The sequence below is a fragment of the Stegostoma tigrinum genome, chromosome 2, assembly GCF_030684315.1.
Source record: "Stegostoma tigrinum isolate sSteTig4 chromosome 2, sSteTig4.hap1, whole genome shotgun sequence".
Taxonomy (NCBI): domain Eukaryota; kingdom Metazoa; phylum Chordata; class Chondrichthyes; order Orectolobiformes; family Stegostomatidae; genus Stegostoma; species Stegostoma tigrinum.
The window spans coordinates 10,135,521-10,152,865 of record NC_081355.1 but is presented as its reverse complement, the minus strand read 5'-3'; the positions used below and the strand labels follow the sequence as shown (position 1 = coordinate 10,152,865).

Genomic DNA, 17,345 nt, shown 5'->3' with positions numbered 1-17,345 from the left:
TGCTGAAGTTCCTTCATTACAACAAGTACTGCACTTTTAAAGACGCTACGTTGGCTACTGAGTAGTTTGACATATCTTGAGCTGGTGAAATGCACAGTGTAAATATAAGTCTTGCTTTCTTTTCACTCTTGTATTTTGAGAATGGAGTTGTTTTTGGGGAGGGGAACTTGATGGTAAATCTAGAAAACAATTCTGCTTTTCAGAGGGTTCAAACTGTCCAGCTATTACACTGTGTTTTATGTAGAAATGTCTAGGACTCAAAAAAACCATTGACTATACCTACATAACATAAGCACTGTGGCCTACATGCCTTTTGAGTCATAGAACATTACTTTGGAAGATGATTTTGTTTCATCATAATAATGAGTATAAATGGTTGCTGATTTTGTTCTGGATGAGGGCTTTCCTGATGTGTGGATTGAATGCTATGGTTTTGCAAGCCTTCAAATGAGTGCAATCAATTTTGCTGCTGTTGCTCTGATTTGAAGTTTTAATTTTACTACAATGTGTGTTTGTTTCTTTTAGGAGTATTTACCCAAGCTGCAAATGATGTGCGAGAGTCTCGGGCACTTCTTTCTTACAGTACAGTTCCCAATGGACTGTGCCAGTCAGTACCTAACTGAGAGGAGACGCGAGATAGAGAAAAGTTCCTTGTGTCTTTTTCTTCTGGGTTCCGATTTACCTCGGTAAGGACGTTTCTGCACTGTTAAATATAGAATTGAAATTGTGATTGCTTCTGTTCACAATAAAGTTGTCTCAGTGCTGTTAACTGAAGCATTAGCTCAACTATTAAACTTCTGGTGTATCTGTTAAAGGTGACGTAGAGAAGAAATTGAATATAGGCAATCAACAGTTGTGCGAGAATACCATTGATTCTTGACTTGTAGTTATGTTTTGTCACAGTTTTAGAGCAATATAGTTATAAATTCCATTGTATTTGCAATGGATCTTGTCAATCACCAACCTTGCACTGGCAGTCTGCCCTGTGGGTTGCCACAATTTGCATATGATGTTTTCTGATTTCCTTTGTTTTCAGGTCCTCTTGGCACAGAAATTTCTAATCAAAAATGAGTTTTAAGTAGAAATTTGAAAGAAAATGTTAAATTTTTCACAACATAAATATGCCCATTGAATTCTTTTGGCATTATTTATGCTGTTATTGATAACTTAGTTTGAAAGACCTTACCTTTCTCAAAAAAAAACGGATTGGAATTGATGTTTTTAATTTAGACCAGTGAATTTGGGAGCTACATTTTGTTAGTTTATCTTATGTACTATATTCCCTAATTTCCTGATGAGGATCATTAATGACCCATCAGCTGTATTGATGGAATCCATTGCAATTGTAACTTCCAAACTGTTGTGTGCGGACAGCTCAATGCCTGTTATGGGGGCTTTAGATGACTTTGGTTTTTGATCTCCTATATTTTGAAATACAAAATGTCAGACTTTGAAATGAGGACTGGGTTACATTTCCATGTCCTAGTTAAATTACCCCCCACCATATAGGACACTGCTTCACCTAAAGATTGTTCTTAACCCCTTAGGCTTTATTTGAATGTTTCACTGTGTGTGTTTTGTTAACAAGACCTGCACTAAATTCGCAACCAGAAGTGCCCATGAGAAAGTTAGCTGCCACCTCGAATACAGCTGATTGGTTTGGCAGGCCATTTCAGGGACAGTTTTGAGTCAACTACATGACTGGGTCTGAAGTTGTGAGCAGCCAGATTATCTTTCCTAAAGGACAGTAGTGAACCAATTTTTTTTTAAGTGATGATTCAGTAGGTTTAAAATCACTTTACTAAATCCCACATTTGTCTACCAAACTGAATTCAGATACTTCTAAAGATGTGGTTGGATTTGAACTTGTGTCTCCTGATCATCTAGCCATTTGGATTGTTAGCCCAGTAACATAATCACTATGCAACCGGTCATGCTCCCACATTCAATGGTGTGTCTACATATTCTTCCATATTCAGAGTGACAGCTTTTTGCCGTACATTTAGTGTATTATTTTATTTAATGTCAGCTTTATGATGTGTTAAGAGTTTGAAAGTAGTGCTTTTTGTTGCCTCATTTTTTCATCTGTGAAAGTCCAATGAAAATTGGAAATACTTGGCCACTGGTTAGAGTGAGAAGAACTGATTTGTGCTTTTGTTTTTGCAGTTTACATTGTTGGACCATTTGCGATTGTACTGTATTCTGAGTTCTATTTGTAAAGTGTAGCAAAAACTGTGGAAGTTAAATGTTAAACTAATCTTTGGAATATTTAGTTTCCCGAGTATAGAATAATCATTTTTCATTATTTGATGCCCTCCACACTATGAAGGAGAAAGACAGACCTTAGGCTTGCTTAATTGAATTGAATCATTAATTGTCATGTGTATTCAATGTAAAATACAGGGGAAAGTGTGTACCGTCGCTGTGCAAAGGCACCATTCAAATTAACTGAGAATAAGATTTTTAAAAAATAGCTTTGAGAGTGCAACTTTTCCTTCTGTGCTGCTACAGTCCCGCTCCAGGCTTCCCAGCCCATGCCATGGGGGGAAATAAAGTGGAGGATGTTTTTCACTCACTCTTGTGGTGTAGTAGTAAGTTGTAGAATTCCTTGCACGAGTGTTGCAGGAAAACAGTTTTTTGAAGCTAAAGGCTTGTACTAATCAGGAAAATTTGCAAGAATATCAATTTCAAGAGGAACAACATATTTGTACTTTGAGAAAAGTATGCTGACTGATTGGCAAGTACGCTCTTGATTTGTGGAGATATTGCTACGGAAGTGCAGATGACTGATGGTTAACTGCCAAGCTTTGTTCAATTTTGATCTGGACAAGTTGACTCTGGTCAATGAATTCCCCTGAGGAACCAGATCGTGGCTGTCACCTGTATTGTTTATTTGAAACAGGGACTGTGTATATACGTGATCTTTCTGTCTGCAGTGTATGGTTTCTTTAAAATTGGCAACCATCCAGGATTGTGCATGTCTTAAAAGAATCTTTTTGTCAAAATGTGTATTTTTTGAGCAATATTTCATTAATTGTTAATTCAAATCTTTTCTGGTGGAATCACACAGCAAAGGCATAACTGGCTTCAAGTGCTATTGTTTGTAGGATTAATTCTACCTTTTGCATTTGAATTCAACCCACAAAGAATATTCTAAGGTTGTAGATGTACAATGTATAAAAATACTGAGGGATTGTAAACATTACCTGCTCTCATATGTAATCCAATGCTGTTTTGTTTAATGAAAGGTGCATGGAAGAGGACTGTGAAGACGGTCTCCTGAAGAATGCTGATAGTAGACCGTTGATAATATACCACAGATTGGAGGAGGGCGGTGAGAATTCAGATTTAGTACTCCAGATGATTGGCAGACTGTCTGATGCAAATCAGAACCAAAAAGCAAAGGTAATATGTAGAATTATCTGCACTAGTTGAAGGCACTTCTCATTCATTCTCCTTTGTTTTTATTTTAAACAACACGTGATGTTCTACAGTTGGCTATTGCTCCTATTGCTACACGTAGCTATAGTTTTGATTTTGCTGATGAGAGACAGTGATGGTAATTGACTTAACTTGTCACCTTGGGTGGATTTTGATCTTTTGTAGTTTAATTGGAAACAGCATCAGCTTGGATAGCAGTAGGCACTGTAGCAAGGTCTTTGCTTCCGAACTAAGGTGACAGAAAATCCTTGTTTTGTCCACGAATCAGTGTGTGAATGAAGACCAGTATTCCTTCTAAGTTGCACAAGTGCAAGGCTCTGCAGCAATGAGGGATGTATCATATAGCGTATAACTGTTACTGCAGAAGTAATGCTTCTTTTAAGATATGCACAATCGTGCATGTTTGCCAATTTTAAAGGAACCATGCACTGCAGATATATTTTTGGGAACATTAGTGGGGAAAACTTGAATCTTAGCTGTGATCCCTACCGTGTGTCCACAGCTGGCAGAAATCAATGTTGCAACTTAAACGTTCGCTGCTGTGTTAGGAACACAGTGTCGAGTTAGTTCCCAGTTCCACAAACCCAACCTGGGGAAAAGTGCTTCAGACGTTGAGATATTTGGTCTGGGGTGGGTGTGGGCTGGGATCCATGTTGAGTAAAGACTTAAGTATATCCTGATGAATTCACTATTTAAAAAATACACCCTGATTGAAAAAGACTGAAATACTGCATTTAACTTTACTGAATCCCTTATAAAAACTAATGTTGGAATTGCTAGTCCCACTTCAAAGAGTTTGTACCATAGTTCAATCAGACTGTGAACTGAGAAGCACCCCACTGTGGTAACAACATTATAATTCAGTCATGCAGCAGTAATTCTGTGAAGATAGCCCCCATGCTTATGTCAGCAGGCAGAGCGAAATAGCAAGCAATAATTTTTTTAAACACTGTTGTAACAAATTGACATTTCTGGTCAACTTTCCTGCTCCCCTGATGTTGCCTGGCCTGCTGTGTTTCTCCAGCTCCACGTTGTGTGTCTCTGCCTCAGTTCTTGCTATCTCGGAGTTGACAGCTCTGTTTGCCTGCTATCTCGACAGTTCCAGCGGGCTTTATTTTTTTTTAAAGAGTTTTCCTGCTCTTTACGCATATTCATGTCCACTTTTGGTAATCCCAGAGAGCGTGATTTCTTCAAATCGTGTCCCCAGGACCGTATCCAAAAGGATAACCTACCTTTCCAAAGGATTCCAGCAGCTTTAGATCTTCTCCCGTCCCATGTAGAGTACACAAGCTGTGTTTTGGATATTGGGTTGGGAAAATTAGGTTGACCTAAGACAGCTGCACTTTTAAATGTGCACGTCTCCATGTACCATAGATGTTCAAATCAGAATCAACCCCAGTGCAAGAATGGAAGATGTTGTGTTCAGGGGTGGGACTTGAAATTTGGGCCTCCACTATGATTTTCTCACAGATGAAGATCCTTATCTAAATAATTAAGCCTACATGTAGGTTCATACATTAGCATATTGGAATTACAGAGTCCATGGAAGTGTATGCCTTGAGTTAGTAACTCCATTGAAGAAAGGGAGAAAGGGGAAGAAAGCAATCTGTAATTTTGACCTGGAAGCTTTCTAATGCATTGAGATGAAGTTTGGACAGAATGGTCTCATTTGCGTTATGTGTGGATTGTCTTGGTCATTAGTATAGATCCGTGATTTCTTTTCTTTATTCATTAATGGGATATGGGTGTCGCTGGCCAGGCAGCATTTATTGCCCCAACGTAATTATCCTGAGGGCAGTTGAGCATCAACCACATTGTTGTGGATCTGGGGTCACAGGTAGGCCAGACCAGGTAAGAAGGTAGTTTCCTTCTGTAAAGGACGTTAGTGAACTGGATGGGTTTTTCTTGACAATTCATGGTCATCGTTAGATTCTTACATCCAGATATTTTATTGAATTCATGTCCTACCATCTGCTGTGGTGGGATTCGAACCCAGATCCCCAGAATGTTACCTGGGTCGCTGGTTTAACAGTACAGTGATAATACCACTAGGCTGTTGCCTCCCCTTCTTTTGAAGTATGGTGGAAAATATGTCATGTTGCATGTATTCGAAAAATGCAAGTTGTTGTTCACCTTTAAGTTATAAAGGTTTCCCTCAGTGTCTTCATCAAATTTGTCAACAACGTGATGAGCAATGACTCAAGCGCTGATTCAACTAGTAACTGGCCTTTGTAATTAGTAACAACTAATTTTAATGGCTACCCATTGTCAACAGGAATTCAAACAGTTCCTTATGCAAACTAAAATCTACTTCCTAAACCCAGAAAGCTCAATGAAAAATTAGGTGAGAGAAATAGTGTGAAAGCTGGCAAAGGGAGAAAACTTGGATCACCCGGCAGGTCGGGTGATTTTAATGAAGGGCCGTCACATTTCGAGTCTGACTATAGCATTCCTTCAGAACTGATATTTCAAAGTTTGAAGAAGTCATTTTGGATAGGAAATATTAACTCTGGTTCTCTCTCTACAGACACTTCCTGAGCTGCTGAGTTTCTCGAGAACTTGCTGTTTTAATTTAAGGTTTCTAGCACCTGCATAATTTATTTCACTAGCTTGAAGTGTCAACTGCTGTTTTTGCAGGGATGATGCCTGGACCGTAGGTTTAATGTTGCTTTGTAGCGCTTTGTTGCGGGTTTTTAAGAAGTTGAGCTACACAATACTGTATGCAGGTTTGATTATCACTTATTTTAAAATTATTAATATTTTCTTGTCTTTTTTAGATAATTGAGCATGATGGATGTGCAGAGGAGGGAGCGAGGAAAGTGTTTTCCCATGTAGAAAAACTTATTAAACAGGTGCTATACAGACCAAAATATATTGAATTAATGTCTGCAGACTTTTCTTTGTATTTTGACACAAATTATCGTGTTTTCACTATCTTTTGTCTTCCTCAGCAGTGTTGTTGGCTGTAGGAAGTTGCAATCAGTTCATACTTTTATTAAAACCATTGTTCTTTGGCCTAGGAATTGCTGGGTTGGGGAAGCACAGATCTTGAAAACAAAGATTCTGGAATTGAGGATGATTCCACCAACTGGGAAGAGGAGGACATTGACGATGCAATTTGGGATACGCTTGATGAGCAGGAGCAGTTAGAAGCTTTTCAAGCAGCTGTAGGATCCACCTGTGAATTGGGATTTGAGAAGGTACTCTTTGCTTTATGCTCATAACATTTTTTTTAAAGATTACATAATCATTGCAGTGAAACACAAAGCATATTGGCATGCCATAAGCATAATTTAAAATGGAATGCACCGACTAAACAGAGCAGATAATAGCTGCCGATTGGGAGATTTACCTTAACTGGCACTGCATACCTATCCTGTGAGGAGTATTCATTATAAAATTAGTGTGATTTTCAAGTCCGTGCCTTGTTTGAATGGGATGACCTAGACTTGAAGTTAACGTTAACTTAAGGATTATGGATGGATGAAGCTTGTCATTTTCACTTGGGTTCCTTAACATTTTTCAAAAGAGAAAACTTTAACTTTTTATTTTGTATAAATGAATTTTATGTATGTATCCCTCTCATGGGCAATATGAATAACAAATGCCTGAACATTCAGAGATGTCAAATCAGTAATGTTAAGAGACTGACCTTACAAAGTGTTTTACATGTGTCAAATGATTTTGAAATAAAATGCAGTAACTACGGGAGACAGAAGTGGCAGCTTTTGTTGTACACAATAAGTTCTCTCAGAAATTCACTGCTTGATAGAGTGGTTAAGTCATGCTTAATGGCATTTGGAGAATAACTGCTTAATGTCTTAGTTAAAATAGCAAACAGAAGAATTCAATATTATTAGTATTGACAATTACTTGTATATTGTTGGCATCACTGATTTCCATCCATCTGATGTAATCCAGTGCTGTTTTCTGGGCACAAAGGAAGTTACTTGCTTTGAAAAGTTCTCAATATATTACATCAATAATATACTGATTAAACTTGGTATCGTTGCTATCCTCACTCAGACCAGACTTTCAATTCTTCAATTATTTGTTTCAATTATTTAGTGTTGAATTGTTTACAGTCCTGTGCTGTGGATTTGTGGACTCTAAGCACTGGTCCTAATGCTCAGGAAACCTTAAGGCAGAGTCTATCAGTCTAGACTGTGGAAAGAGATGTATTAACCTACTGTGTACTGTCTATGATCCAGACAAAAGTATCTAGTAAGCTATCAAGTCATTTAAAATGTTAGGATAAAATGTAAGATGGTTCAACAAATTTCAAATCACTAGTTGTAATTTTTTCTGTTTGCGTGGTTTTCAAGTATCATACATCAGAGGCTGAAATAATCTTAATAGTTACCCTGTCAAAGGAACTCATCCTTTTCATTTTTGTCTGGTGTCTTAAGTGGCACTTTAACCTTTATCAGTGAACACCTGAGCAAATTATCATTGATGCGTAACCTCAGTTGCATCTGTGCATAGATAATATTTAAACTGCATTCCCGTCCCCCAAAAAAAGCTATCTAGTCTATTGAACGACTTGTATTAGCATTTTAGAGATTGTGATTATTTATACACAATTGGAGAAAATTCATTCTGTTCATTAGATCTAATAATGTGTTGATTATTATTTCATGACACACGTTGTTGTCAAATTGGTGGTTAACTGTTTAACCATTGCATATTCTTTTCTGTTATTAACATTATCATGACTTATTTTCTTCAAATATACAATGATATATTATTACAATCTATAGAAATGTAGAACAGTTTTTGTTTCACAGGTTTTCAATAAAGTAGTTCTTTGTCTTGCCAGAGAAATATCTCTCAAGCCTCCAAGGTTAATGAAATGAACTGTTCATCGAATTTTAGTTTGGTTTATATCTTCTACTCATTTCTAATTGTTTTCAGAGCAAAAAAAAATTTCAAGGCACAGTGGTGTAATTTTGCCAACTTGAAACAATGCTTTCTGACCTTTTGTTGTAACTTTTATTTAGTATTATGACCGGCTGAATGAACTGGTGACAGCTCCTGCACCTATTCCTCCACTACTTGTGTCGGGTGGTCCAGGCTCTGGCAAATCACTTTTGCTGTCTAAGTGGTATGTACACAGTTTGACATTCATAAAATATTTCTTTTTTTCCTTTATATCCTACAATGTGACTTGACTTGTCTGCTGTAACCAGACTATTGCAATTTTTATTATTTTCTTTAGAACAGGCAGAGCAATGACTAAATCAAAAATGAATAGTTTCATACTTGACTAACTTATAATTCATTTAGATTCATTCACAGCTCTGAAATCATAACAAATCAGCAGGTAAGGCTGCATTGTGGTAAGAGAACTGAAGTAAATACGCTGGATTTTCATCCTCAAGACAGCATGAGTTTGGAAATGGGAAGAGAAAGGTCCTAAGTGAAACCTTTTGAACTTAGCTGTTAAAAGGATCCCCCATCCAGATGACGGTTCACGACACTTCTGAGGGACCTTGAACAACAAGATCTTTACAAAGCTACGGCGACTGCATGAAAATTGTGGGGGCCTAGGAGTTGCCTACCTCACTTTGGAGCTGACTACATTGTGAATGCAGACTCATGACCCAAACCGGTTTGTCCCCTCAACTGGCATTGAATGTATATATGAACGTATGAGTTCGGAGTAGGCCAGAAGGCTACGTTAGCCTTCTCCACCATTTAAAAGATCGTTGCTAGTTTGATCGTTATTTCAACTGCTTATTCCCACTTGTCCCAATAGCCTTTCACCTCCTTGTTTGCCAAGAATCCGTGCACCTCTGCCTTAAAATATTCGAATACTCTGCTTCCATTGCCCTTTTGAGGAAGAGTTTTAAAGACTGTAAATCTCTTGCAAGGAAAGAAAAACTTCTTATCTCTGACTTAAGATAACAACTCCTTATTATTAAGCAGTGACCCCTAGTTCTAGATTTTGTCCTAAGAAGATATATTCTTTTCATATCCATTCTTTCAGCATCCCTCAGGATGTTATATGTTTGAATGAAATTACCTCTTATACTATGAAATTCCAGCGGATGCAAGCCTAGCATGTCCAACTTTCTTCCATAAGGCAACTCTTCTCTCATTTTAGGTGTTAGTCTGTGAAACCTTCTCTAAACTGTTTTCAATGCATTTATATCTTTGCTTAAATACTTGTAAAAATTGGAAGCACCAGGATCAAGAATCCAGTAGTTAATGCCCAGTTGCCAGTTATTTGCACATGTATGGAGTCTTCCCAGTTCTGTGAAAACCCAGGCCAACATTTTGTGTTGGTGTTTTTTCACCCGAATTTTCTGATCTTAGTTCCGCTTTCCGATGTGCAGTATTTGCTTTTGTGGTCTGAAGAAATTATTTAAAGGTTTTCATATTGAGGGGATATATTATATTACAACTTTCGAAACCCAAAGTGGAAGGTATTATATCTGCTATGCTCATAATTAGTATTTATAATTTAATGTCATGCGTACTTTTATGGGTAAAATACAATGAAAAGTTACAAGCTGCCTTGCCATGGCGTCCGTATTAATCTGCAATTTATTGAATAATATGCAGGGTTGCTTCTTCCTCTTTATTTCTCTTATAAGTACAGGGTTATTGAGGGAGACATTACCTATAATATTGAGCTTTTAAGTTTTTCACTTGCAGTTTTTGTCATTCTTTTTTGTCCTCATAGGATTGAACATCAGCAAAAATGCTCCCCAAACGCCTTAATTTTATATCACTTTGTGGGAAGGCCCCTGTCTACCAGCTCGGACCCAGCTCTAATAATAAAACGACTGACAGTAAAGGTAGAAAATTGAATGCCTTGAATCCAACCATGCATGGTATTTAAGAGATGAAAGGAAACAAAAGAACATTTCCTTGTACTAGGCACTGACGAGTAATTCACTTCTTTACTCCTGAACATTGTATTGAATTATCAGATAATTTGAGTTAAATAATTTTGAGTTGATGTGATCACTGGTCCAAATGAATGACAAACCTTGTAAAAGACTTCATCAGAAGTGTCTTATAACAAATCCAAAGTTGACTTGTGCTTTGGAAAATATTGTTTTACAATTTTTTTCTGATCAAGAGCTTCGTACCAGATTTATATAATTTGCCATTTTGAAGCTGCTGTTCATTAGCTCAGTAAAACAAGGCTAGTTTTGTTTTTTGATGTAATGAAACTTGGACTAAGCATCCCAACACGTTAGGACCACAGCAGTGTTCATTCTTGGAAGGTGTGAAAGAAGAATGTTGTTACTGAGAGGAAATTATTTACATTGTTGAAAATATAAATGGTCAGCCCCCTTGGTGTTTTCACATCTGTTACTTGGAGAACGTTTCTTCTAAATTGGTTGCACTCCTATCATGGAGCAAGATTGAGGGCAGTGCAGATCTTAGAATCATAGACTGTCTGTTTTCCACTAAATAATTTGATTGATCTAAAGACTTCAGGTTCTTTAGTCTGTTGCCCTTTAGCAGAAAGCTTCATGCTATGCAGTCATATGAATGAGAATCAGGAAAAGACCACACAGCCCCTTGAGCCTGCTTTGCTATTCAGTGAATCATGGCTGATCTGACTGCTCCACATTTTCACTAAACCCACCCCCCCAACTGCATCCTCATCAATGAACTTTTCCTCCTTATTTGTCAGTAATCTTTCTACCTTTGCCTTTTGGGGAAAAGCATTCCAAACATTTGTGACCTTCTGTAATAATAATGTTTACCTTCATTTCTGCCTCAACTAAGTGAACCCTTATTTAGTTCTCCGACTAACCAGGTTGCCATTATTAGGTGAAGCAGTATTCCCCTAGTTCTAGATTCTCTCACAAGAGGCATCCTTTCCATGAGAGCCCACAGAATCTCATGTTTTTCAGTCACATCATTTCTTACTCTTCTAAGTTCCATAGGATAGGAATCTAGCCTGTTCAACCTTTGCTCATAAGACAACTCTCCCATTCCAGGTATTGGCCTGAAAAACCTCTTCTGAACTGCTTCCAATGAATTTATATATGTCTTTTAGACAAAGAAGAAGACAAGTGCTATACACAGTACTGATGTGAGCTCACCAATGTCCTTCAAAACTTAAGCATAGCTTCCCCACTTTTGTATTCAATTCCCCTAGCAATAAACAATTACACAATTGTGGCTTTCCCAATTTCTTGCTGCATCAGCATACTAGTCTTTTGCAATGCATGCATCATGACACCAAGATCCCCTGAACTTCAGAGTGTAACCTTGAAAAACATAATAATGCATAAATATTAGTTTCTTGTTCACTTCTAGTTGTTGCAGCATTCGTGGTCCATGTCTGCCCTCGCCCTGGATCCGAATAAGTTACTGGAAGAGTTTCCTCGATGGCTGGAGAAATTATCTGCACGCCGCCAAGGCAGTGTTATCATAATTATTGATTCCATTGACCAGATTGAGGTATGGTTAAAACTAGAAGCCCCCAAAAGTAATTTCAACTTTATTTGGCCTTGCATTATGAATAATTTATGTTTTCACAGTTCTGAACCTGAAATTTTAGGTTTGGGTAGAAGTATGATGCCAAGTTTAGCTGTAAAACTTAACGGTGTAACGACTTAAAAAAAAAATAGAACTGCAGACACTGGAAATCGAAAACAAAAACAGAAATTACTGGAGGTAGGTCTGGCAGCATCTGTGTAGAGAACAATTCTGAGAAAGGGTCTTTGGACCCAAAATATCAGCATCTGTGGAGAGAAAGCAGAGTTAATATTTCAGGTCCAGTGACACTTTTTCAGAACTGTTCTGTATACAGATGCTGCCAGGCCAGGTGTCTTTGGTGTGTAAATTTGTAAATAGGCCAAAGCCTTATTGTGGGAAGAGATCATCCGTGAATTCCAAATCACGACAAATTTCTGTCCAAGTTGTGACACTTTATGAAACCAATATTTCACGTTTAAAATTGCTGTAATGTTTGTGAACTTACTGTATTTTTACATTAATTACCCATTAATCTCTGCATGGAATGTTCTAACTAGTAACTGATAGTTTTGATACTTGTGCGTGGCTGCTATCAACCTCTCTTATTCAGAAGGTCAGGAATCTTGTTCCTTCAGGTTGTGAAGTGTGTCTCAGTGTCTATTTGGAAGTTTTTTGGTGTAAAATACATTCTGCTTAAAGTGGGATGTATGCTTGTTGGTTTTTTTTTTAAAACCAGCACAGCCTTCCACATGGGTTTAAATTAAGAATTGTGCACTTGGTGCATTAAGAAATGCGACTTTATCAGTTGTAAAATCTTTATGGTACTTATGTATTTCTAGCAAGCTGAACGGCACATGAAATGGCTGATTGATCCATTGCCTGTCAATGTAAGGGTGATTGTTTCTGTAAATGTGGAAACCTGTCCTCAAGCATGGAGGTTAGTAACTGAATGTTTTGCGTAGTTTGTCTCTTTTTAAATTGAACTTTGTAAAACTCATTTACAATAAACCCAGCAAAGTAATCTTGAATGTAAAACATTGTCTTTATTTTTGTGTTTTGTACATGGTTAGCTATTTGTTTTCTGTGAGCTAGCTAGTTTAGTGATACTCAAATATATTATGGAATTTACAGAATTATAAGAATAATGTCAATCTCTGTCAATTTTTGGTTTTCCTCTTCCATCTTCTGATTTGTTTATGAAGAGAATTGGTCATGCTGTTATGAGTAACTGTTAAAAGTGATCAATTCTATGAATGTACAGTGCTAAAGATAATGGGACTGGGGTGAGAAACAGGATTTTTTAAATCATAAGTTTGTAAAATTTTGGCAGTGCTTGCCTATCGGTCCATAGGTATTCTTCTCCTCCAGCCTTATGAGAGTAGGTGTAATACCTTGCAGCATTCGGTATTTTGATTTGCGGTGGCGGACACGTTATAATTCTCCTCAACATGTTTCATCAGGCTTGCACCTCCACTACTGCCATTGCTGGTCAAAGTTTTTCCTCTATTCTGGAGCTTCAAATTATCTTTTAAATAATACCACAGATGTTCAGTCAAAATCAGTGGATAGTACTGCTACCCACAGCGCCAGGGACCCAGGCTCGATACCAACCTCAGTTGACTATCTGTGTGGAGTTTGCACATTCTCCTCGTGTCTGCGGGAGTTTTCGCCGGGTGCTCTGGTTTCCTCCCACAGTCCAAAGTGCAGGGTAGGTGGTTTGGCCATGCTAAATTGTCCATAGTGTCCAGGGATATACAGGCTAAGTGGATTAGCCATGGGAAATGCAGGGTAACAGGGACAGGGTGGGTCCTCGTGGCATGCTGTGCAAAGTGTTGGTGTGGTCTTGATGGGCTGAGTGGCCTGCTTCAACTCTGTAGGGATTCTGTAAGGTTTAAAAAAAAATTGAACAAGCAAATTTGGAACATGTTCTGGGAATTATAGACCAGGCAGCAGAGCTTTGGTCATAGGAAAAATAACGGTATCTGTGTTAAAGAAGAAAAAGCAAAAAGTCAGAAACCAAAAATATAATAATGATTATCAGCATGGATTTCAAAAGGGAAAGTGTTGCCTGACAAACCGTACTGAATTTCTTGCAGAGCTAACAGTGAGAATAATCAAAGGTAATGCAGGTGTTAATACATCTAGCTTTCCAAAAGACATTTTGAAAGGTACCATCTAATAGATTAAGGTCATGCAGAGTTATAGGACAGATATTGGAATGGACTCCTAGCAGGCTGCAAGATTGAAAGCCGAAATCTGGGGTAAAATTTAGGAATTCAGAATGGTAGATAGTGGGACACGGGGTCTCAGAAGAATCAGCTCAGAAATAATGTTGTTCAGAATTCCTGTTAGTAATTTAGACTTCAGAATCAAAATGAAAGTAATAAATTGTTGTACTTTTGGATAACATCAAGTACAACCAATTACAAGGAAACATGAATAAACTTAAACAATGGGCATACAATGGCAAACGCCAATGCCAAATTGACATGGGTTTTGGTGAGGCATCCTAGCTTGATAAAGAAAATAAGTATGTTAAATTAATTGGAAAATTATGACCTGAATAGGGTAGAGGGTCTAAGGAATCTGGAAATACAAATACAGAAGTGCAAATGTTTGTTTCTACAGGGATAGAATTGAAAAACAGTAAAATTGTGCTAAACATGGACTTAAATCTTGGATAGGCCACTCTTGGAGCACTATGTACAGATCTTGGTGTTATATTTTAAAAAGATTTTAGAAGACTGGAAAGATTCACAGATGATTTACAAGGATGATACCAGTCCTGCAAATTTATACCTATAAGGAAAAGGATGAATAGACTGACTTAATGATGGTTTTTTAATTTACGGAAGACTCTGATACGGTAGAAACAGGCATTGTTTCAATTTGAAAAGCAAAACTCGAGGCTGTCAATTTAAAACAATCACTAAGACATCCAATAGGGAATTCAGGAGAAACTTCTTTACCAAAAAATAGTGAGAAGAAGAAACCTGCTCCCATAAGGAGTACTTGAGGTGGAACTGCATAGGGCCATATGATGGAGAAAGGAATTGAGGGTAAGATTCAGATCAGGAAGGGTGAGTGGAGGCTCAAGTGAAGGACAAACATTGGCACAGAACTGGAGGAGCCAATGACCTATTTTTCTGTGTATTCCACATAAAAGTCTTTGTAATATATGAGGTGATGAAAGAAGATATAGGATAATATTTAGTGTGTCTGTATAGCAGTAGATGACTTAGAATCCCATAATCCACCAATTTAATTTTGTTTCAATCAGATTGTGGCCAACACTACATCTTGATCCACTGAGCCCGAAAGATGTCAAGACTCTGATCAATTTGCAGTGCTGTGATGCTGACGTGAAACTGACTAGAGAACAGGTTCGTAATCCAGGTCCATTTGTAAACAAGGTTTCATGTATAGAATGCTTTTGCTTGCATCTTGAAAAATTAAGAAATAATAAATGTTAAATAAAGTATGACATTACTTTCAATATTTCTGTTCATGTAAGCAGAAAAAATGCAAGTTATAGTTCAATGTGGTGACCTGTAAATTTCATTTCTTTACGAATCTGCACACGATATCTTGCATTTAAAGTGGACGGTAAAGCAATGCATAACTAAGAAACAGAATTCTTCCAGCAACATTTTATGAAGAGATTGGAGCAGAGAAGCTGATAAAATATGAAAAGCCAGATCAGAGTTGTGGAGTGTAATCTCAGCTGAACTTCATCCTTAAAGTATAATGGATAGGAGTGCTTTTATTAATTCCTGTGTGTCGTTAAGCATGTAGGCTTTGATGTTTACAAGATTGGTGCTAGCAGGGTTCCCCATTCTGTATTTTGAATGTATATTTTCATGTCAGACGTAGAGGGAAAACCAAAGCAGGACATTCTAGCTGTCTGGAATTATCAGGGATTCTGTTTGTATCCAACAGCAGCACATCTGTGTCTTTTTGGAGAATTGAGTTTCTGGAGCAAAGGATTCTGCTTTAAGAACCTTCGATTAAATTCTGCCTCATCAGCGAGGCTGCAATCAATGACAGGAGGCTAACAAGCCTGCCTCACACTCATGATATGTGGAACATTGTGACCTGACAATCGGTACTCTCCCTGCATCCATGTAATTCCCTGGAGAGAAGAAAGAGAAAGCTGGGGCCAATAAAGGGAGGAGAATACTCTCTTACATCTTTAGGTTAGTTGCATCAATCCAGAGAGCATGTTGACCGTGCAGTTGTATATTATCTGTCAGCAATCTGTGCATTAGCCAGGAACTGGTTCAACTCCCTCTTGAAAACATGCAGGGAGCTGGCAGCAGCAGCTGGCAATACCTTTCGTTGGCTCACGTGTCTCAGGAGAAAGAGGGAATTTCTGACAACTGGCCTGTCCATACTTGTACAGTTAAAACACATGCCCGTTAGTCCTTCAAATCTATTAAATTCAGATAATCTTCCAAATGGATGTGCTGTCCTTTTCATTACTTTATACACCTCAATTACCATGATAAGCAATGGCAGCAGTCTGTACCATCTACAAGATGCACTGCAATAACTCATCAAGGATTCTTAACAGCACCTTCCAAGCCTCTACCACAAAGAAAGACAAGGACAGCAGGTGTGTGGCAATGCCACCACCTACAAATTCCTCTCCAAGCTAAATCCCATGCTAACTCGGAACTGCACCACCATGCTTTTGCTGTCTCTGGGTCACAATCCTGGAACTTCGTGCTTAACAGCACTATGGCAGTTCAAGGAGGCAGCTCAGTGCTGTCTTCTCGAGGGCAGTTGAGGATGGATAATAAATGTTGGCCTGGCCAGAGATGCCCACATCTCCCAAACAAAGTTTTTTTAAAAAAATCAATCAGGCCATCTCTTAAATCCTGTGCTGCTCTGAATTAACCTGTAAGGATCTTTACATTAAGAATCATTATTTTCTTAGCTTCTCTGTGAGTCACTGAGTTGTTTCTGAATTGTACTGTTTGGAATGTGGTTAGCACAGCAGCAATACTAGACAGTTCAGTAGAATACAAGAAGCCTGTGACTCTCTTTTGAGGGTAGTAAAGGGAAACAGGATTTAAAAGTAATTGGGCAGTTAAGTTGCTGAAACTGTCCATTAAATACATCTGCCTCAATTTTCGTGGGTTGGTAAGAGGGTGTTGTGGGGAACATATTAAGGATATAGTCAGCAGTGTACCCATACAGATCAGGGATAGAGATCTTGCCATGTATGCTGCCAGTGTCTCTTTTAAAGTATGTTCCCAAATACTTAAACAACACCACAAAGGCTTGTCATTATTGTATTGTTGCTTGTAGGATGGTCTGTGCACAAGTTGACTGCTACATGTCCTACAACCTGACAGAGACTGCATTTCAAAAGTACTCAATTTACTCTGCAGTGTTTTGGAATGGCCAGTGGTTGTGAATGGTGCTATATAAGTGCAGTCTTTAACAGTTTT

The 17,345-nt window shown here is 38.0% G+C and overlaps 1 protein-coding gene across 3 annotated transcripts in view; it reads left to right on the top strand.

Annotated features, from left to right (window-relative positions):
- nphp3 (nephronophthisis 3) overlaps positions 1–17,345 on the top strand; it is a 64,099-nt gene that overhangs the window by 18,844 nt on the left and 27,910 nt on the right. For all 3 annotated transcript variants that reach the window (XM_059652186.1, XM_059652178.1, XM_048562158.2), the window contains exons 7-15: positions 526–686; positions 3,249–3,405; positions 6,219–6,293; positions 6,462–6,641; positions 8,442–8,545; positions 10,130–10,244; positions 11,728–11,871; positions 12,729–12,826; positions 15,170–15,272. In XM_059652186.1, the coding sequence (XP_059508169.1) occupies positions 526–686; positions 3,249–3,405; positions 6,219–6,293; positions 6,462–6,641; positions 8,442–8,545; positions 10,130–10,244; positions 11,728–11,871; positions 12,729–12,826; positions 15,170–15,272 (1,137 nt within the window). The remainder of the gene's footprint in view (positions 1–525; positions 687–3,248; positions 3,406–6,218; positions 6,294–6,461; positions 6,642–8,441; positions 8,546–10,129; positions 10,245–11,727; positions 11,872–12,728; positions 12,827–15,169; positions 15,273–17,345) is intronic.